The 22,178-nt window shown below is 36.7% G+C and overlaps 1 protein-coding gene across 1 annotated transcript in view; it reads left to right on the top strand.

Moving 5' to 3' along the window:
* Positions 1–21,838, top strand: part of LOC105501054 (NXPE family member 4) — a 61,266-nt gene extending 39,428 nt beyond the window's left edge. The window contains exons 3-6 of the mRNA XM_011926797.1: positions 12,668–13,401; positions 15,677–15,738; positions 20,488–20,700; positions 21,065–21,838. Coding sequence (XP_011782187.1) covers positions 12,668–13,401; positions 15,677–15,738; positions 20,488–20,700; positions 21,065–21,600 — 1,545 coding nt within the window. The 3' untranslated portion in view covers positions 21,601–21,838. The remainder of the gene's footprint in view (positions 1–12,667; positions 13,402–15,676; positions 15,739–20,487; positions 20,701–21,064) is intronic.
* The last annotated feature ends 340 nt before the right edge of the window (positions 21,839–22,178 follow it).

Genomic DNA, 22,178 nt, shown 5'->3' with positions numbered 1-22,178 from the left:
CTAACCTCAAGTGATCCACCTGCCTCAGCCTCCCAAAGTGCTGGGATTACAGGCGTGAGCCACCGCACCCAGCCAACATTACATTTCATTGTCGCTTCTCTTTAGACTTTCCTTGTTTTTGATGACATTGACAGTTTTAAGGAACAGTGGTCTGGTATTTTGTAGACTGTCCTTCCATGTTCATTTGTCTGTTGTTTTGTCAAATTTCTGACCTGGGACTAATTTTGTCAAAGTCCTTTTGTGCATTTATGAAGATAATTATGTAATTCTTCTCATTAGCTGTATTAATGTGATGAATTACATTAAAAACAGAACAAAATGTATATTCGTGGAATAAAACTCTCTGAATTATGATGTACTATTTTTTTCTAATGTTTATTTGGATTGCTGGCCAATATTTTATTTAAGATGTATATCTCAATATTCATAAATCTAAAGTTCTTGGTACAATATCAGGTTTTAGGAAATACATTATACTGATTTCAGTAGAATTGATTTGGAAGCTTTTTGTTTTTATTTGTTTCTAGTGCTCTGAACTTATTTAAGTAATGTTAGGATTGCCTGATCTTTAAAGTCTGGTAGAATTCCACTAGCCTGGTTTGGTGCATTCAGCAGCAGTGCTCTACTACTTTTTTCACTGTTCTCTATTTTTTTGATGTCTCTCAAGTCAATTTTGATAGGTTGTATTTTCTGAGTTATCCATTTTATCTAGATTCTCATCTGTAGTTGGTTAAAATTGTGAAAATCATCTTGTGACTTTTAAACTTTTCCCCCTTTTCAGGTTTTCCCCCCAAAGATGTCTAATTTTGCATATTTGTGTTTCATTCCTTTTAAATTGATTAGATTCACTAGTGGCTTGTCTATTTTTTTATTTTGTTTAAAAAAAAACACAGGTTTTTGTTTATTCTACTATTTTTCTATATTTTAATGCATTACTTTTGCTTTTACCTTCCCATAAATACTAGCTTTTGTTTTCTTTTGATTTACTCTGTTTTCCTTTTTCTAACTTTTTAACTGGGTGTTTAATTCATTGAGTTTTATCTCCTCATTTACATAGGTAATTAATGCTACAAACTTGACTGATAATTGTTTTAACTGTATCTCAAAGATTCTAATATAATATGCATTAATTATAGTTACTTTCACAATACCCTATTGATTTTACTTGGTATTTTTCTTTGAGTCAAGAGTTGTCTAGAAACATTATTAACTTCAGAGTGGAATGGTATTTGGGGTTTTTGTTTTATAAATTTCTATTAAATACCTGAATTCTAAGAATGCTGCCTTTATTATTATTTCCACCAATTAGCATTTATTGAGGTTTTCTTCATGACTTAAAATATAGAGAATATTTGTAAAGGTTTCATATGTTCCTCTAAAGTTATATTCTCTATTATTAGAATTCAGAGTTCAGTATATATCTACATGATCTGTCTTTATTGTTATTAGTTCTTTTATAACCTTACTAACTTCGTTCACTTGGTATGCCATAAATAAGTCACATATTAAACGTGGCTATCCTTAAAGTGAATTTCTCTAGGTCTTCTTGAATCTCTTATATTTTCTGCTTTAAGCATGTATCGCTGTATTCAGTGCATAAATATTCATTGCTTGTGTTTTAATTATGCTTTTGCATATATGGTATCCTGCTTCATCTCTTAATACTTTTTTGGCTATGAATGTTACCTTATCAAATACTAAGATTTCCTTTCCCTTTTTTTAACCTGGTATATAATTGTTCAATCTCTGATTTTCTTAAGATTTAATAAACTTTTTACTTTAGGATAGCTTCAGGTTTACAGAAAAATTGGAAGAATATTACAGGAAGTTCTTCTATACCCTGTACCCAATATCCTCCGTTTCAACATTATTGTAGCATAATTTGCCTCAACTAATAAAACCATACTGATACTTATAATTTGAAGTCCATACTTTATTCAGAATTCCTTAATTTCCACCTAATGTGCTTTTTCTCATCCACAGTCCCATCCAGGGTACCACATTACATCATTTCTTTTCCTTTTTGAGGCAGAGTCTTGCTCTGACACCCAGGCTGGAGTGCAGTAGTGCCATCTCAGCTCACTGCAACCTCTGCCTCCCAGGTTCAAGTGATTCTCCTGCCTCAGCCTCCTGAGTAGCTGGGATTACAGGCATGTGCCACCACGCCTGGCTAATTTTTATATTTTTTGTTAGAGATGGGGTTTCACCAAGTTGGCCAGGCTGGTCTCAAACTCCGAACCTCAAGTGATCCACCTGCCTCAGCCTCCCAAAGTGCCGGGATTACAGGCGTGAGCCACTGCACCCAGCCAACATTACATTTCATTGTTGCTTCTCTTTAGACTTTCCTTGTTTTTGATGACATTGACAGTTTTAAGGAACAGTGGTCTGGTATTTTGTAGACTGTCCTTCCATGTTCGTTTGTCTGTTGTTTTTCTCATGGTGAAAAAGAGTTCATGGGTTTAGGGAAGGAAGAGCACAGAGCTAAGTGGTCTTCCACTCATCACATCACATCAAGGATGCATGCCGTCAATATGACATCACTGATGATGTCAATCTTGATCACTTGGCTGAGCTGATGTTCGTCAGATTTCTCCACAGTAAGATTACTCTTTCTTCTGCCCCACCCTGCTCTTTACTGTACTCTTCCAAAAGAGGTCACTAGTTCAATTCCACACTTAAGGATTGGGCAGTTCTGTTCCATCTCCTTGAGTGGGGAGAATCTGCATATATTATCTGGAATTCTTCTGTACAAGAGATTTGCCTATTATCCCTCACATATTTGTTTATTCAATAATTTATTTATATCAGTGTGAATTCATAGATATTTATTTCATACTTTGGGACATAATCCAACAGTACATTATTTTGTTACTCAAACTGTTCTACTTTGGCCATTAGCTCTTTCCATTGGTTCCTGTGTTCCTTTGTTTGTTTGCTTCTTTTGAGTATTTCTTGCTTTCCGACACTACAAGATGCTTCAGGCTCATCTTGTATATTCCCTATCCCAGCCCTAAAATCAGCCATTTATCCAAGGAGCCCTGATTCCTTTTACTGGAGAATGATATTGGAAACAAAGATCTAGACACTGGCTTTGTTTGTTATGATTGGGGTGTCTTTGCTTCTAGGCCCTCTCAGAAGACAGTGCTCAGAAATACGGGCCAGGCATGGTGCCCCATGCCTATAATCCTAGCACTTTGGGGGTTGAGATGGGAGAACTGTTTGAGGCCAGGAATTCGAGATCAGTCTGGTCAACATAGCAAGACCCCATCTCTAAAAAAAAAAAAAAGAAAAAGAAAAAAAGAAATATATGTATGATACTAGCCAGTAATACATGCGTATCTATAATTATACATAAAACATCTGTTTCAATCTATATTAAGCTACGCGTGGGCTCATACTGATATTTCTCTCATCTATTACTATACAGTTCACACACTAGTCTTCACCTACCACATCGATAATGAGGAATCTGGCTCCCACCATCTGTCATCTATTTATTTATTTATGTGTTCACCCCCCAGCATACACATACAATGGTTTCAGACCTGTTAACTGAGAGTACAGTGTTTATAAGCAGTTCTTTTTGTCTTTCATCTTACAGACTCTATTAATTTCCAAAGCAGCTTAGGTCAGCACCTTTCTCCAGCAAGGTTATGTCATACATTTGTAATACAGTTAAATTTGTAATACAGTTAAAACACTGTGTTCTACCCTTTAGTCCCTCAATCTCCTAATTGATTTTTTTATTTTGCATACATTAAGATTCACTCACCCAGGGACAGTGGCTCACGCCTGTAATCTCAGCACTTTGGGAGGCCAAGGTGGGTGGATCGTGAAGTCAAGATATCGAGACCATCCTGGTCAGCATGGTGAAACTCCGTCTCTATTTAAAAAATACAAAAATTAGCTGGTGTGGTGGTGCACCCCTGTAGTCTCAGCTACTCGGGAGAGTGAGGCAGGAGAATTGCTTCAACACAGAAGGTGGAGGTTACAGTGAGCCAAGATCACGCCACTGCTCTCCAGCCTGGTGACAGAGCAAGACTCTGTCTTAAAACAAACAAACAAACAAACAAACCAAAAAAAAAGATTCACTCTTTGTGTTATAAGATTCAAAGAACTTCTGCAATTTCATGTATACACAACCGTATCATACACAATAATTTCACTGACCTAAAAAGTCCCCCTATTCAACTCTCTCCCCTCCCCAAACATCTGGCAACCATTGATTAGTTTTTGATCTCTATAGAACCACCTTTTTCCAGAATGTCATAGTAATGCAATCATACAGTGCATAGCCTTTTCAGATGGGCTTCTTTCTCTTAGTATTATGCATTTAAGATTCACCTACGTTGTTACATGAATTGATAGCTCATTTTTCTTACTGCTAAATATTATCCCACTATATCAATGTACTACAATTTGTTTATCTATATTCACCTACTGAAGACCTCTTGGTTGCTTCCAGTTTTGGGCAACTGTGATCAAAGCTGCTATAAACATGCAAGTGCAGGTATTTGTGTGGACATAAGCATTCAAATCAACTGGATACATACACAGGGAAAAATTGCTATATTGAATGGTAAGACTATGTTTAGCTTTATAAGATATTATCAAAGTGTCTTTCAAAGTATCTGTGCCATTTTGGATTCCCCCCAGCAATGAGTGAGAATCCTACTGCTCTACATTCTCACCAGCAACTGGTATTGTCAGGTTTTTTATTTTTTATTTTTAGAGATTCTAATTGATATGTAATAGTATTTCACTGCTGTTTTGTCTCCCTGACAAATAAAATTGAGTGTCTTTTTAATATATTTAGTTATAATTTGTGTATCTTCTTTGGTGAGGTGTCCATTCAGATCTTTTGCACATTTTAAAATTGTTTTGTCCTATTGTTGAATGTTAAGATTTCTTTGTGTATTCTAGATGAAGTCCTTTACCAGAACAGTGCTTTGAAAATATATTCTCACCCTCTATGGCTTATCTCTGCATCCTCTTAACAGTGTCTTTCACAGGGCAGAAGCTTTAATTTTTAGTAAAAGCTAACTTACCAGTTTTTCTTTCATGGATTGTGCTTTTTATATTATTTCTAAAACCTCAGCAACAGCTCAAATTCACATAGATTTTCATGCATGTTTTCTTCCAGAAATTTTAGATTTTATATTTAGGTCTGTGATCCATTTAGAGTTAACTTTTCTGTCAATTGTGAGATCTGTGTCTAGGCTCATTTTTTTAGTATGAACGTCTAATTGCTCCAGCACTATTTGTTGAAAAGACTCATTTTTCCATTAAATTGCCTTTGTGCCTTTGTCAAAAATCAGTTGATAATTGTATATGTTTATTTATTGGCTACTATGTTCACTTGATTAATGTGTTAATTCTTTCACGAATACTGCATTGTCTTGATAACGGCAGCTTTGTAGTAAGCCTTGAAGTGGGACAATGAGATTGTTCCAATTTTGTTCTTCTTTCTCAGAATTGGGTTAGTTATTTTGCTTTCTTTACCTTTCCATATAAAATTTCAGTCAGTTTGTTGATGGCTACAAAAAAATTGCTGGGATTTTTATTGCAATGGTATTGAATCAATAAATTAAGTTGAGAAGAACTGACATTTTAACAATATTTAGTCTGTCCAATTCATGAACATGGAATATCTCTCCATTTATTTAGATTTTTAAAAATTTCTTCCATTAATGTTTCATAGCTTTCTACATACAGATCCTGTATATATTTTGTTAGATTTATACTTACGTATTTCACTTTTTTTGGTGCTATTGTAAATGGTTTTCTTTTTTGTAATTTCAAATTCCAATTGTTCATTGCTAGTATATAGGAAAACAATTAAATATTATATATTGACCTTATTTCCTGAAACCTTGCTATATTTACTTAGTAGTTCCAAGAACTTTCTATAGATTCTTTGGGTAGATTCTATATAGACAGTCATGTAATTTGTTAATAAAAACAGCTTTACTTTTTCCTTTCCAATATATATGTTTCTTATTTTTCCTTCTTGTTTTATTGCACTGGCTACTACTTCCACTACATTGTTGAATAGGAGTGGTGAAAGAGGACATTCTTGACTGGTCCCAATCTTGGGGAGGTGTTTAATCTCTCAAGTACCATTCTTCTTTTTTAAAAAATCTTTCTGAATCTGTGTTGTAAGTATGTCTCTTATGTAAGCCACAGCGTTGGATTTGGCTTTGTTAACCAATCTAAAAAGATTTTCCTTTTTTTTTTGAAAGAGGGTCTCACTCTGTACCCCAGGCTGGAGTGCAGTGGCACAAACATGGCTCCCTGGGCTCAAGTCATCTTCCTGCCTCTGCCTCTTGAATGGCTGGGGCTACAGGCACACACCACCACATCTGGCTAATATATAATATATATAATTATATATAATTAAGAGTCTTGCTCTGTCGCCCAGGCTGGAGTGCATGGAATGTAATGGCGCAATCTTGGCTCACTGCAACCTCCACCTCCCAGGTTCAAGCAATTCTCCTGCCTCAGCCTCCCAAGTACCTGGGATTATAGCTGCCCGCCACCATGCCCAACTAATTTTTGTATTTTTAGTAGAGACAGAGTTTCACCATGTTGGCCAGGCTGTCCTCAAACTCCTGACCTCAAGTGATCTGCCCGCCTCAGCCTCCCAAAGTGAATTATTTATGTATTTTGTAGAGACAGAGTCTTGCCATATTGCCCAGGCTAGTCTCAAACTCCTGGTCTTAAGTGATCCTCCTGCCTCAATCTCCCAAAGTGCTGGGATTATAGGCATAAGCCACTGTACCTGACCTGAAAATATACTTTAATTGGTGAGATAAGCTAATTTATATTTATTGATGTGGTAAACATGTTTGGTGTCAGTATGACATATTATGTTATAATCATATATATCATGTCTTTATAGGGTCTAGTTTATTTGCTTGATTTTTTACTGTTATTTAGTGAAATTTATATTTTTGTTCTAATAATTATCTCTATTTTAATCCATTTATATAACCCTTCTTTACTTTTTTTCTTGGTAAATGACTATTGTTTCCCTCTAATGAGCAATATTGAAAGTAACTATAAACCTCTTTTGCCCCAACTCTCCCTTTTCCTCAATATCTAATTTGAAGTAATGTCCTTTTACTTCGGTTAACAACTATAAGGCAAACAACAAGCTAATTCTACTTTTCATAGCTCTCCCTACTCCCCCACCAATTTTTTATAGTTGTACTATATCTACATCATCAGAGCACACAACCATTGCATACTATTCTCTATTCCTTGTAAGCATAATTTAGACTTATTTCTGTAAATAAATATATGATTCATTCTTACCATAAATCCTTATATCAAACTTTTCAATTACGTTGGTTGTTTAATGTTCATGCTATTTAGTAGATTCCTTAGGAAGGATCTGGGCAAAATAGTCCCCGAATTCTAATGTTTTCATTAGAACTTGCCTGTGACTCTTATAATGAAAGGTCAGTTTGTCTTCTTATAAAATTTCTGGCTCATATTTTCTTTCCTTGATTTTCTTAAACATTTTACTCTACTAATTTTGACAAAATATTGATTTTAAAAAGTAAAGAAAATAGAATTTAAGAAAAGACATAAATAAGGATAAAGTGAGATGCTACATAAGGAACAATTTACAAAGAAGATATAATAATAATAAATGTGAATGGCCCTAGCAAAAAATCTCAACATACATAAGTGGGAACAGTCAGAATCACAAGCTAAAATTGATACAGCCACAGCTATAGTGGGAATTTTTATTAGCCCTCTTTCAGAAACTTATAAATCAAAAAGACCTTAACTTAGTAAATGGAGACAACGTCTAAACACAATTGATAAACATAAACTTGATCTAACAGATAAACACTGAGAAGCAGGGGGACAGTTTAGCATAGTGAATTAAGAGATATATTTTTATCTCAGATATTGTTTGTTCTTTTGTAAACTTTGTTTGGTTCTTTCTGAGGACTAACCTCTGATTTTTTTATCTTGCTCAGATTCTTCTATTAATTCCAGGTCTTTAGACAAACTCAACCAATTGTCAATCCGAAAATGATTAAATTTACCTATAGCCTGGAAGCATCATCCCCCCGACTTCAAATTGTCCTGCCTTTCTGGAACAAACCAATGCATTTTTCAAATGTATTTGATTGATGTCTCATGCCTCCCCTAAATGTATATAACCAAACTGAACCCCAACCGCCTTGGGCACATGTTCTCAGGACCTCCTGAGGCCTGTGTCACATGGTCACTCATATTTGGCTCAGAACAAAGCTATTCAAATATTTTACAGAGTTTGACTCTTTTCATCGACATTTCTAAGTATTTCTCCACCCTTGCTGAGATTTCTTATCTTCCATTCATTACAACATATTTTCTTTTACCTCACTGAGCATAGTTATAATAGCTGTTTCAAAGTCCTTATCTGATCAGGCCAACATCTATGTTTTCTCAGAGTTGGCTTCCATTAATTGTCTTATCTTTTACAAAGGACTGCATTTTTCTGGTTCCTCCTACGCTGAGTAATTTTGAATTGTGTCCTGGACATTGTGACTGTTACGTGGTGGAGATCACGGATTCTGTTTTACTCCTCAGAATAGTGTCGATGTTTTTGTTGTGGCAGGCAATCGATTAACTTGGTTCAACTCAAACTGCAAACTGACCCAACCTGTGGTTATAAGTAACTCACATCTCAGTTGAGTTCTGACTAGCTGCAGACTGCTTTGTGTCTACCCCATAGGTGTGCTTCAGGGGTCAGCTAGAGATCTAAGCAAAGTTCATACTCAGAAATTGGGGCACGACCTTCTCTGTCTCTCTGTGTTCTAGGATTCCCCCCTCCTTCCAGTGACTGTGTTACTGCGGACTCTGCTCTCAGGTTGTTGAAGCCAAAAATAAATAAATAAATAAAAAAGATGGCTTTCTATTGTGTTTTAGCTACTCTCTTAGTGGACTGCCCTCAGGTTAACACATCAAAAACAGGAAACTTACCTCCTCCTAATGGCACCTTCTTCCAAGTTTCATCTTCCCACCAAAACTTGTCTGCTTTTGTTCACTGTCTTTAGGCTTCAGGTACTTGTTTTTGGCATTTCGTTCAGAGTTGAACATTGCTGTCTGAAAGAGAGCCAGAAGTTACTTGGTCATATATGAAACAGAACTCTTTTGTTACACTTAAACAAAAATTATTTCCCACCCATACTCTCCTTCCTCTTTTCCCAATACGCACCCATTCTATACTAGTTATTTCTCAGAGTGTTTCAATTCTTATTCAATACATGTATTTATGTATATATGTGGACCAGGAAGATATATAGTTACGAGTTAGTGTTTGTATTTATTTTAATTTACATAAATACTTTAATTTTTTCATTCAAAATAGCTTTTTGAAATCTAATCATGTTGTTATACGTAAATGTAGTTCATGATGTCTGAGAACTGCATGTATTTCATTCTATGAATATACAAAGTTTAATTTATTCAGTCTCCTAAATAAATTGGATTAATCGGCTGGGTATGGTGGCTCACACCTGTAATCTCAGCACTTTGGGAGGCCGAGGCAGGCAGATCACTTGAGGTCAGGAGTTTGAGGCCAGCCTGGCCAACATGGTGAAACCTCGCCTCTACTAAAAATACAAAAAATTAGTCGGGCATGGTGGCTGGCGTCTGTAATCCCAGCCATTCAGGAGGCTGAGGCAGGAGAATCGCTTTGCAGGTCTTATTTAAGAACTACTTGCTGATGTGAGGTCATAAGGAAATGATAAATTTCTTTATTTGAACTTTTAGTTACAATATTCCTATTTAGGTCTTTAATTCATTTGGATCTTTAGTATGTAGTGTGTGATAGGAATCTTTGGGTTTTTTTCAATATAGTGAAACCCGTTTCTTGATACAATTTATTAAATATAATTTTCTGATTTCTGATGTTACCATTAACCTATAATAAATTTCAAGTCTGCTTCGAAGGTATCTACTCCTTTTGATTGGTTTATTTGATTGATAGTGTACTTTTTTTATTTTCTTTAGATAATTTACACTAGGGCTAATATTTTTTAAATAGTTACAATTTATAGACAATTATATTCCCTAAAATTTTAGAATTAATCAGATTCCATCTTCCACCTTAAGAATTTGATTAGAAATAAAGAAACTTTTTAAATTTTTTGAGAGAGAATTAACAACTTGATCAAATTAAGCCTTACTACATTTCAAAGCGCTACATCTTTTCATTCATTCAGGCATTTTAAAACTAATCCTTAAAAGAGTTTTCAAAATACCTCCATTAAGGACAGAGCTTCTTCAATTGTATTTTCTATAACTGAAATGCTTTTGAGTTTGTGAGTCTGTTTTGTATTCCGCTCCTTGCTGACTATCTTCATGCCAATAATTTGCTCACTCTGGTTTCTTTGTAGACAGTCACAACACCTACAAAAAACAAAGAAAAGAAGGGAAAAAAGGTCGCTTCTCCCCCATCATTCTCATACCTTGGATTTTTGTTTGTTTGCTTTATTTTATTGTTCAGGACTTCTAACATTATGTTGAACATTAATTGAGTCAATGGTGGCTAACGTCTTTGTCTCCTTGACTTTTAAAATGTTTAAGATTTCCTATTACTGAATTTTAATGCTAAGTAAATGTTGAAATACATCAAACGCTTTTATTGCAACTGCAATCCCAATCAGATAAGCCTGAGAACAGTGAAAAATCGTAAGATTTTGTCTTTAATCTATTAATATATAAATGATACTACAAGATTTTTCACTCTAGAACCATTTGTACAACACTGAATTCACCCATAATCAACCACGACAAATGCACACACACCTGTATATATTTATCTAATCTACCTATATACTTTTGTATGCATATATATATGCACATACACACAGAGAGAGACAGAGAATTTAAAAATCATGTCCATGAATAAAATGGGCCTGTACTTTTCTTGTATCATACTTACCTAGTTTTAGTATAAAATATATTCCAAGCTCATAAAATTGATTGGATTGTTTTTCCTTGTTACATAACTTAGGGATATCTGTACTCACCAATAAAAGCATCTCAGCCTGTGACTTGCGGAGGTAGGAAAAATAGAAAAAGGTTTATCATCATGATGATTATATTCTTATTCGTACTGTTATTTATATATTACATGATTATTTTCTATTCTATTTTTAAATTGTATTTTTATCTATTTTATAATGTGAGATTTTTATATTTTCCAGAGATCTACAAAAAGGTTCTTTTGGGGGATTTCATTTATTTGCATCTCTATTTCTTGGTTGGCATTGCCAATGATTTGTCTTTTGGCTTTGCCAAGGTTTTTTTCAAAACTTCAGCTTGGGTTCTGCTCATCTTTTTAAAATGATATCTCATTGTCTTGTTTCTCCTCTCCTTTGGCTTATTCTGCCACTTTGTTACCAATCACAAGGGGTTTATTGCCTGATGCTGGGGTTCAGTGCAGCCAGACCTGAATTTTTTTCAAAGCTTTATATGTGTTCTAAAGTGTGAGAGGGGTTGACAACTACTGGTCTACAATCTTTCTTCTCAAATCTATCTGATCCTAAGATTACTTTTGAGGCTTTTGGAAAACATATACTCCTGGACAACATAATGTAGTGATTATGACTCAGTTGATCTAGACTGAAGCCTAAGAGTTTGTATTTTTAAAAAAACTTGGCAGGTGTTTCTGACTACCAGCAAGATTTGAAAATCACTGAATTTGAGTGCCTATAAAACACTGTATAGTGCCAAAAGCATAAGTGACCTCTGAGGTTGTAATGATTTCTAAGGTTAAGAGATGTTTAGGTGGTTTGGGGGAATTCGGGGGTTACTCAGCAATCCAGGAAGAGGAGAACGTATTAGTAAAGAACAAGAGCTGAAAAACAGGAAGGTCAGCTCCTAAAAATAAAAGAAATCTTATCAAGACATCAAAAGCAAGGAAGAGAGTAGCAAGAACTAGAGTTAAAAATAGGCCACAGACAAAGCCATATTACGAATGGACTTTTACCCAAGAATTACAAGAAGCCATTGAAGGGGTTTAAGCAGGGAGACAATACAAATAGAGTTTTGCTTTAAAATGACTGGTTTAGCTACAGAAGAGGAAATTAAATGGAGGGAAAGCAGGACTGTCTTCCTTGAAGTCTGAAGACAGTCATCATCCTTCAGGTGGCCACCATAATCCAGGAGATAAATGATGGTGGCTTGAACTATGATACATTTGGAGAGAAAAGGACTATTAGGCATGACTAAAAGATATAGATGGGATGTAAGGCATATATGAAAACAAAGAGTAAACTTATCATCACCAGTTTATTGCTCATAATTATTCTCTGAGCTATATATTTTGGATCAAATATATCTACAACTGTTCAGACATTCTCTAAAATATTGAGGTAAAAGTGTAAATGTTTATATGTTATACAAAACTGTCACAGTTTAAATAATATTGATAATAATATATAATAATACTATATCATCATCATCATCATATCTCATTTCCTTGTTTCTCTTCTCTTTTGGTTTACTCTGCCACTTTGTTACCAAATATTCAATTTGGTAACAAATTGAATTCAGTTATACAAATATTCACTGTAAACAAATCTTCAAACTCATAATAAGTGAAAATGACTAGACAGATTAATTTCATAGTATATCACAATCCTTGTCATTTCAGCTTTGGTCTGCTCTAAACTTATCCATCTCCATCCATTATTGGAACAACTCCGCAAAGTCCTTATGCCCTAAAACATCACCGATACCATTAAAGTCACTAACAGAGACTGAACTCAGAATAAAGGAAATCATAGAGAAACTAGATCAGCAGATCCCACCCAGACCTTTCACCCACGTGAACACCACCACCAGCGCCACACACAGCACAGCCACCATCCTCAACCCTCAAGATACGTACTGCAGGGGAGACCAGCTGGACATCCTGTTGGAGGTGAGGGACCACCTGGGACACAGGAAGCAATATGGTGGGGATTTCCTGAGGGCCAGGATGTCCTCCCCAGCCCTGATGGCAGGTGCTTCGGGAAAGGTGACTGACTTCAACAATGGCACCTTCCTGGTCAGCTTCACTCTGTTCTGGGAGGGCCAGATCTCCCTGTCTCTGCTGCTCATCCACCCCAGTGAAGGGGCATCAGCTCTCTGGAGGGCAAGGAACCAAGGCTATGATAAAATTATTTTCAAAGGTAAATTTGTTAATGGCACCTCTCATGTCTTCACTGAATGTGGCCTGACCCTAAACTCAAGTGCTGAACTCTGTGAATATCTGGATAACAGAGACCAAGAAGCCTTCTATTGTGTGAAGCCTCAACACATGCCCTGTGAGGCTCTGACCCACATGACCAGCCGGAATAGTGAGGTATCTTATCTTACGGACAAGGAAAAGAGCCTTTTCCACAGGTAAGTATACTTTTCATCTATACTGAGAAGTGTTCCCTGAAAAGTGCCCCAGTCAGAGCTACATTGCCCATTGCAACATTGAGCATGACTCAGAGGCCTCCTCTACTCAAGGTAAGACATGTGGTGTCTTCATGGGGCCTCTACTCACCACTCTACGCCAAAGTTTGCATTTTCACTATATTGTCCATTCAGTCATGTGTTTTGCTATAACTGTTCTTCTGTGTGTTCACAGATGTTCCACTGAAAAAAAGATTCCTTGATAAGTGTATGATAAAATCCATGCTCCTTCACCTCCCATATCATATTTTGTTGTTTTTGCTCTTAAATATCTTTACATTGATCCATTTTCCCCTATGCACAGTGCTGCTATGCAAGTTCAGACCAAAATCATCTCATCTAGATTACCCGTACCCGCTTCCCAACTGGTCTCTCTCCCAGCAGTCATACCCTCTCTCATCCATTCTCTACACTGAGTGATCTTTCTGAAAAGCCAGTTCCTACTGGTTTTCTCCAGTTGATCCCATGATCAGATATTCCTCAGTATATACCTCTCAGGGTGGAGAAGTCCTTCTTACTCCTCATGTTGTGACCTAGTGATTCCTGCAAACCCCTAGTTCAATAGACCGCCACAAACCGGGGTGGAAGCATGTTTCCTCTATCAATCATGGCTGCAATAATGCCAAGCTTTTCTCCCCCGACTCACAAACAGATGCTCACTTTTTGGTTTCCCTGTTATCCACTAACCTGAAAACCACTTTGTTGATTAGAATGAACCATCAGGGTTGCTACATCGGCCACTTTGAGGATTTGCAAAGGGTAACTATCTGTTATTACAAATCCCAGAACTGTGAGGCAATCCCTAAGACATCTATCAGTTTCAGAGACTTCTGCTCATTTGCTAACTTTCCATAAGTCTCACAGGCTCAGTCCATTTCCTTTTTTCTTTCAATTCTGCCAGTACCCTTTTATTTTCCCCTACGAAGATTTATTTCTCCTAAGCTTGGTGACAGAGTAGAATGCTAGGTTCACAGCTATCCCCTTCTAGCAGTTTTCAAAGTCAAGTTTAGAGTCTTTTTACCACAAGCTTTCAAAAAAATATGCTAAGAGTAGGCACCAAACATGACAAAATAACACGCATTCCAGAATCTTATCTCATTATCTAAGTTTTGGCTCCTGATCTAGTCCCTGGCTCCCTTCTGAAAAGTAAAAGCACAGTTAAGTTTCTGTTCCTTCCCTTTTATCTCTGATGGTACAGCTCATCAAATCTCTTCCTACCCGTCAATCATCCTTATGCCTAAATCCTAGAAAGGATGAAAACATGCTGATCCTTTCCTTCTCAGGATGGCATGTGGAGAGACATCCATAGCAGGGAATCAGGTACCACTTATATCTGTTACACTTGGCACCTAGGTCCCCATTCTCCCCTTAATCCTTTTCTTCCTTCCTCCACTTACATGGCCATATACAGAGGTTCGAAACAAAGTGTGAGTACAAGCTTTCAAGCAGGAAGAGAGTCATCTTTCATCAGTTGGAGGAAAGAAATGTAAGGTACATGTATCAACACATCAGATGCAACAATACTTTCTGCCAGTCACCTTGATAGATATCAAGGATACAGCAGTGGACCAGACACATGCACTACCTTCCTTCATAAAGCTTATGATCTTCAGAAAGCAAGTTTGTTGGAAAAGTCAAAGGTAATCATAGCAGGAAATGTGGATTAAAAATGAAGCAGAGGCCCTCCGATAGAAGGTCTACCTACCACCCAAAAAGGCTGGATTCCTTGGGTACATGATGGGGAGACAGTAAAGGGATGTAAGCAGTAGTGCAGTTGGATTTGCAATGAGAAAGGGTGCTCTGGCAGTCGGATTGAAAAATTTAAGTGGGATAAAACTGAGACCTGCATGGCCAATTAGAGGCTCACAGTAATCCAAGGAAACTATTCTGCAAACTTGAACAGGAGATGTGGAAGCAGAAAGAGAGAAGAGAACTTGTAAATTAGATAAATATTTTGAATCTAAAATTCCAAGACACACTGATTACATGTGGCAGATTGGTAGAGCTGCCCTGGACTTCAGGTACTCTCAGCAGGGTAGAAAGCCTTTCAAAATCTTCACTCATTTACAATACCCAATATATCTAAAATTTACAACAATAATAATAGCTTCCAGTTATAGAAAATTAAAATTTTTCCTTCACTCACAAGGAGATGATTCACTTTGATGTTACGTGGGCATAGAGCACGCTAATTTATTGTTCTATTTTTTTTTTGAAGGTCCAAAGTGGGAGTTGAAATGATGAAGGATCATAAACACATTGATGTCGCTAATTGTAACAGTAAGTTGGCTCTGTCCTGAGTTAGGTGATGCTCAGAGGAAATTTTATCAGCATTAACCTAAGTAATTGTAGTTCTCCTAGCAGATGTCTATGATGTCAATTATGCTGGACTTTAAAGGGAGAAATTAACTCAACGAAATGATATTCAAAATGTTTATAGGAGATGACATCTTGGCATATCCAAAAGGAGAAAGTATTAGTATCCTACATTCGTATTTAAACCTGAGAGTTCATCTCCTAGAGTCTAAGGCACTGTGCAAATGTCTTTGAAGGATGGATACCTACAGCTTCAGAGCAGGAACGCTTTCAGTTCTGGTTTCCTAACTCTCTGTTGGCATAACCCCCTAACATTTAGTTGATGCAATTACCAATTTTATATGGAGTTTTCATCTTATTATATGTTTTAAAGACAAACACAAAGCCGTGTTACTTATGAAAGAATATTTATACTACCTTAGCTTTAAGATAACTTTTTATAAAGTCTATCTTAGTTTACCGATAACATCCATCATGATACTTACTTCAACTTATAATAATTTATTGGCACCATTTATTCATTTATTCTGCAAATGTTTATTTATTTTTCCTCACATCATATGGATAATGTGCTGATGTCATAACAAGATTTGAGGGAGACACATCTCACACATGAGCATGAAAACCCAATCATCTTGCTTCTGAACTACAAAAGGATCAGCAAACATTTACTGAGCACTGAATAGATATCAGGCATTATGGACAAATGGAGAAAAATAAATGCTCAGTTAGCTTGCAATGTGAAAGACATTCAACCTATGAACTCTATGAAGACAGTAAAGAGGCAAAAGAGCTTATGTTAAAATTGGTATTTGACTGAGTCCTGAAGGATATGTGTAGTCAGAAAATGAAGAAAAACCTCATAAAGATCATGGGTAGTGTTCCTGGATTTAAGCAAATAATAATACAGGGAATCAAATGAATATGGGTAATTTCTAATTGCCTGTCATATATACATTGAGAAAAGGGGAAAATGTTGCATGGGCCATACTTACACTAAAAAATTATTCCTTGTTAGAAGTCATACAAATTTAATATGGTGTCCTGTATTTTTTATCTAACTCTTTTTATCTGATAATTCCAGTCATGAACTAAGTCATCATGGACTTGTTCAATAGGCCAATGGGGTGGGCATATTGTGGAATGTAGCAGAGGATAAGCCTAGAAAGAGAGGAAGAACCTAATCATGAAGGTTCTCAAGTGCCATGCTGAGGATTTCAGTGACTATTCAGTAAACTTGAAAGCCACAGAAACCAACTGAGGAAGAAAGTGGTATAATCCACTTTGTGCTTTAAAATGCAAATTCACAATTTAACAAAATGCATGATCTGTAGAAAAACAATTTAAAATGTCACTAAGGAATATAAAATAAAATTCATATAAATAGAAGGAAAAAACACTGTCTCTGGATGGGATGACTTTATATTTAAAAGAATGTCAGTTGTCTATGTATCATTTTCTTATTGCTGCTATAATAAAGTGGCTTTTAAAAACAAAAATATATCATCTTATAGTCTGTAGCCCAGAAGCCCAGTGTTGGGCTCATTGAGCTAAGCCCAAGGTAGAATAGGAGCATGTTCCTTACTGGAGGCTCTAGGGGAGAATCTGTTTCTTCGCTTATTCCAGGTTTTTAAGGCTGCCCACATTCCTTGTACCCCTCTTCCTCTATCTTCAAAGCCACAGCAGAGGGTCAAGTTTTCCTGTCACACCTTTGACCCACTCTTCTGCCTCCCTCTTCCACTTCTGAGGACCAGTGACATTAGATTGGGCCTACCCATGTAATCCAGGATAGTCTCTCCATCTGAAAGGCCATACCCTAGTCATATCTGGAAAAGGCAACATTGTTGCAGGAATTAAGGGACAGGAGAGACCAATGGATGGAACGGGAGGATTTTATTTAGGTGGCTACCAGGCCAGCAGATTAACATCCAAAGGCTGAGCCCTGAACAAAGACGGGGCTTGACTCTTATACATGTACCTGAAAGGGTATTGGCTAGCTTAAATATACACTTCACTAAATGGTGTAAAACCTACAAGGTGGCCAGCAAGTCTACAGAAGCAGAATAAAGGCAGTTTATCAAACAGTGACAGGTTTTACCACTCAAGCCAGGTGTTGCAACTCAGCCATATGTTGTGACCTTTGCTGTGCTGCACAGAAGGAAAAAACAGGAACTTACAAAACTTGCGAAGATAATTTGAGAATAGTAAGGCGGGAAGGGGGAAGCTGAATGAGAAAAACTTGTTTTTCCCAACCTTGCTTCGGGATGGGAGGGAGAGACTCTGGAGCCCATCCCTTCTGGGACCTGGCTCTGCAGATAATGCTACCAAAGCTTCAACAGAGCCCTGCCCTTCCCTGGGTCTTGGAGTGGGTCAGCCTAGTACAGGAAAACTTGGTTTTCTTTTTATATCTTCTGCTTCAACATATTCACAGGTTTTAAGAATTAGGATGTGGATATCTTTGGGGGACTATTAGTTTCCCTATCTAATCAAAAATATAATGGAATCTATTTCTCAGTGGGCAGGTCTGTGCAAACCTACTCCCAAAGTTTGAGGAAGCTGAGAGGCCAAAGAAGAGTCTGACACATCCAATTTCTCCGAAAGAAACATTTAGTAGGGACTTACAAGCAGAAGCCATGTTTATGTCTCCATTGGTGAGACAAGATGGTGGATCTTCATACCATTACCCCCAGACCCAGGGCTTACAGAGCACAAGGGAAGGGTGGTTCAGATGGGATGTACAGGACAACTTAAGTACAATACCACCAAGGCTGTTTGACCTAAGGGCAAGATTTACCATAAGTACCTGCTGTTGTACAACAAACAATAGATAAACTGGGGTTAATCAGGAGCCAACATAGCAGATTAGCATCTAAAATGGAATTGCTTTTGCTGATATACAGAATCCTGATATTATTACCCACATACTGTTCAAAATGCTCAAGCCTATTCCAAAATTATTAAGTAAAATAAACATGTAAGAGTAATCATAAGCAAATTTGTTACAAGTCTGAGACATGGCAAAATGAATACCTGACACATAAAGATTACACAGCACAGGATTTACAACAATACTATGTTGTATTTACAACAAAGGCTACGTTCTCAGCAAAGTGTGCCAGTACATTATTAGGATAAAGAATACTTGCTAACTATGAAACTCAAGTTTCCAGGGTCATGGTATTCAATCATCTAGGGTGCAATGCTATCAAGCCTCATAGAAACCCATCAATATCACACTGTAATTCCAACATAATTATAGGATTATACAAACTCCCTTTAGTAAGCCAAATCACCAAGACTTAAGAGCTATTTCAGGTGCACTTTCCAATTCTGTAACCAGCACCGTTTTATCACTTTGTCCACAGGTTACAAACACAACACAACCATGTAATGATGCACAATTCTGTGGACCCATAGGCAGCCAGAGACTGCAAGGCCTCTGAGGAACTAAGCAAGGAGGGTAAAGCAGAGACTGCCAATGGTTCCCCAATATTCACTGCCTCCTCCTTCTTTAGTAATAGAAACCAGTTTGTGGCTAGACCCATGGCCATCCTTCCTTATATCTAGTTGTGACCATGACTAAGTTTTTTCCAGGAGTGTGAGTGGGAAACTTCTAGGTCATGCTTTAAAAGCAAAAAAACTTGCCCTCCTTATCCATTTCCTCCCTAACTACTAGCTGAACTTTAGATATAACGTGAGAATGGCAAGAGCCAAGTTAGCCCATGAGATTGAAGCCACATGGTAAGAATGGTATAGCCATAACATAGAAGAAACAAGAGTCCCTAACACCATGCAATGGCATATTAGCCCTGTCCTTCTCACTCCAGGCCTGTTGTGTGAGACAGAAATAAACTTTTTTTTTTAAGTCATTATTATCTTGGTCTTTCTTACAGCATTCAAACTGGTTTCCTATCTCATACACAACGTAGTATCAGTACAGAAGTCCTGATGTAACAAATCCTAAAATACAAGGCATTGGCTCAGTGATGGGATGGCAGCATAGATAGTGGCAAGGAAACATGACAGGAGAAATTGGATGACCTTTGTTATGCTATAACAAGACATTTGCTGCACTGCTACCTACTCGTAATAGAAGGCAGACCATGCGCAAACAGAGCCTGAAACTCTAGTGAAACTTCCTGGAATATCTCAGCATATTGGTTTGTAATAGATGTTGTATGGTGCTTTTAGCAAAGTCTAGTTTTTAAAAAAAAAATTGTCAAGCTAGGTGACTAATATACTATTTGAGGTTTTTATTTTTAATGTACATATTTTAAGCCATTTTTTGAACACGGAAAAATTAAGATTATTCATTCCTTCATTAATGAAACAAAGGTAAAGAATTTTATACAACGGCACCAACTGGCAGACCACTAACATCATTCGGGTAAGAGACAAAGACAGAAGTCACCACAGAATCAGGAAGAAAGGACAGAACGTCAAAGAAAGGATAGAACGTCAAGATTTAGCTAATGACCAAATTTAGGAAAAAGGAATTAGACAGGAGGCAAGATGACTCAAAATCTCTCAAAAGAATAAGTAGAAATGCCTGAAGCAAAGCTAATGATCAAAGAATAGGACTAGAAAGGGACAGAAAAAGGACATAGGCATTACAGGAAGGGGAAAAGACAGCAAGAAAACAAAGGACCAGGAAAGAAGGCTAGATGTCTAACTTATGCCAATAAAATCATTTACAAGTGTCTTTGTTACCAGAGAGTGAAAAAATAGAAGAGAAATGCCAAGTTGGAATGAAGCCTCCTGTCCCTGGTGGTTATACTTTACAAAGAAAATGGATAACAACATTTTGCAACCAGGTTCAGTTAGACACAATTAAGATAAACGGCTGTTTGAAAGGCAAACTCATTTACCTCCTGGGAGATTCTACGCTACGTCAGTGGATCTACTACTTACCCAAAGTTGTAAAAAGTAGGTAGTTACTTTATATTCTCTTAGAAATTCAGGCTGGTTTTAAAGTACTTTTAATGAAGTCTCTATTCTCTGATTTGAACTATTTTGTTTTTTACTTCATTTAGCTTTCTGGATTTGAGCCTTTATATTTTATTCCCTCTTTCATAAGAAATGTTGGTTCTCTTTTAAAATTCCAATAAAAACTTTACATTTTTTACTGACATTTTACATGTATGAACTGGGGGTACCATACCCCAGAGAGTAGAAAGACTCCAGTGAGCAATTATCTAGGTGGGGTATTTTAAATAATTGATAGGACATTCTTTTTCATGAATATTAACCATTATCTTCTAATTAAAACATCTATTTATTTTTTTATCAGCACTAAAGTTTTTTGATCTTCATGGAACTGGACTTTTTAAGAAACATTTGCTTCTGGATGCAGAAAGACACACTCAGATTCAATGGAAAAAACATAACTATCCCTTCGTCACTTACCAGCTCTACTCTCTGATAGATCATGATTATATCCCTCGGGAAATTGACCGGCTATCAGGTGACAAAAACACAGCCATCGTCATCACCTTTGGCCAGCACTTCAGACCATTTCCCATTGACATTTTTATTCGCAGGGCCATTGGTGTCCGAAAGGCTATTGAAAGACTATTCCTAAGAAGCCCAACCACTAAAGTGATTATTAAGACAGAAAACATCAGGGAGATGCACTTAGACACAGAGAGGCTTGGAGACTTCCATGGCTATATTCAATATCTTATCACGAAGGATATTTTCAAAGACCTCAACGTGGGCATCATTGATGCCTGGGACATGACCATTGCATATGACACTAATAATGTCCACCCACCTGATCATGTGATTGGAAATCAGATTAACATGTTCTTAAACTACATTTGCTAAGGGATAAATACTATACAAAATCACTAGGAATCAATCTCTGCACATAATCCCACATGTATTGTAAAGTCAGTTTTATTCATTTTAGGAACTAAGGAAAATAAATTTAAAAGAATCTTTTTTGGGAGGAAGGCTATGTAAGGACAATGACAACTGATATGGGATGCAAAACCAAGAGAATCAGACATGTAGAATGACTATACCATGCCTGGTTCTGATGCTTCTTTAAAATATTAAAGAAGTTTTTTAAAAGTCATGTTATTAAGCTGATTTGAAAATATCTGTACAAATTCATGATGCTTTCTATTTCAGTATAGGTATTTCCTAGCTCTGTCTATTGAAAAGGCCTAGAAGCAATGATAACCCATTAGCAATAATCACTGCAAGCACCCTGACTGTGGTCTCTAAGAACCCTTCCTCAACAAAAGAAAACAGGCATCCTTGAAGGAAAGGCTTATTCCAGGACTGGAACAGAAAATATATATATACCATGAGCCTGGACATCTTGTTATGCCAGAAAGCAAATAATCAAAGACAAATGGAACCATATCATGGAACAGAGGAGGTAACCCAAAGGAATC

This window comes from Colobus angolensis, unplaced genomic scaffold (assembly GCF_000951035.1).
Source record: "Colobus angolensis palliatus isolate OR3802 unplaced genomic scaffold, Cang.pa_1.0 Scaffold7, whole genome shotgun sequence".
NCBI classification, from domain to species: domain Eukaryota; kingdom Metazoa; phylum Chordata; class Mammalia; order Primates; family Cercopithecidae; genus Colobus; species Colobus angolensis.
This window is presented reverse-complemented; position numbering and strand designations above follow the sequence as displayed.